The sequence below is a fragment of the Cyprinodon variegatus genome, unplaced genomic scaffold, assembly GCF_000732505.1.
Source record: "Cyprinodon variegatus isolate N-32 unplaced genomic scaffold, C_variegatus-1.0 Scaffold627, whole genome shotgun sequence".
In the NCBI taxonomy this organism is placed as follows: Eukaryota; Metazoa; Chordata; class Actinopteri; order Cyprinodontiformes; family Cyprinodontidae; genus Cyprinodon; species Cyprinodon variegatus.
In genome coordinates, this window is record NW_015151080.1 from 328,782 (window position 1) to 329,795 (window position 1,014).

Here is a 1,014-nt window from a genome sequence, read left to right on the forward strand (position 1 = left end):
TATTATTATTATTATTATTATTATTATTATTATTATTATTATTATTATCATTATTTTTATCCAAATTGGTTTATAAAAAAAAAAATGATGAGTGAACAATGTGTGAATAACATCCCTGCAGTGTTTCCATAATAATGAGTTGAAGCCGGAAGCAGCCGCTCCGCTCCGCTCTGCTCCGGTCCGGCTGCATCCTGCCGCTCAGCAGAGCGGGGAAACGGATCAGGAAGCCGGTGTGAACGCGCTGGATGTGAATCTCCTCCTCCCGCTGCCTGTGTTCACCCCCTCCCCCTGTGTCTCCGTGCAGCTCCTCTCTGCTGGGGTCCTGGTCTGCCAGGGGCTGCAGAGCTGTGCTCGTCGACTCCTTCAGAACCAAATGCGTGTGTGACAGACTGTCCACCTTCGCCATCTTAGCCCGGATCAACCCCGACATGGTGAGTGCTGCAGAGCCGCTCTGCCTCCTTTCACCTTCATCGTGTCGCAGACCGTTTCTGCTCGGCTGCTGTTTGAATCCATCCGCGTCTCTACTTTCATTTTGATTTCTCTTCTCCCCTCAAAGGGCGTCTTTGTCTCCATCCCAGCAGATCCCCCTCTGCCTCCTTCCTCCTCTCTGTCTCTCTGTCTCTGTCTGCCATGCCAGCGCCTGCAGCCAAAGCTTGTTGTTTGGATGCTGTGTTTTCATAGAGCTGTTCATGCTTTCCAAGAGGGGGGGGGGCATTAAATCACACGTCAGGCTGAGTGGGATCTACAGTAATGTCAGACATGATGAACATACGACCCCACCCCGCTTTAATGCCATTGTTTTAACCTACAACAAGGATTAGCTAATTAGATGGTCGATGGCGTCTCCATGGTTACCAGGCCCCCTGGATGTTGTCCAGGGAAACGTGCGGTCTGGCATTTCAGTGATCGGAAAACCATAGGGACAGAAAGACCAACCGAACCCCCAGAAAAGCTGGTTTAACGTTCAGGTGCGTCGAAACCTGACATGTTCTGAGGCTGCAGCGGCCTGCTGGG

At 50.8% G+C, this 1,014-nt stretch overlaps 1 protein-coding gene across 1 annotated transcript in view; it reads left to right on the top strand.

Annotated features, from left to right (window-relative positions):
* LOC107096487 (brain-specific angiogenesis inhibitor 1-like) overlaps positions 1-1,014 on the top strand; it is a 218,576-nt gene that overhangs the window by 148,978 nt on the left and 68,584 nt on the right. Inside the window, exon 18 of the mRNA XM_015393149.1 lies at positions 305-431. Within this exon, the coding sequence (XP_015248635.1) occupies positions 305-431 (127 nt within the window). The remainder of the gene's footprint in view (positions 1-304; positions 432-1,014) is intronic.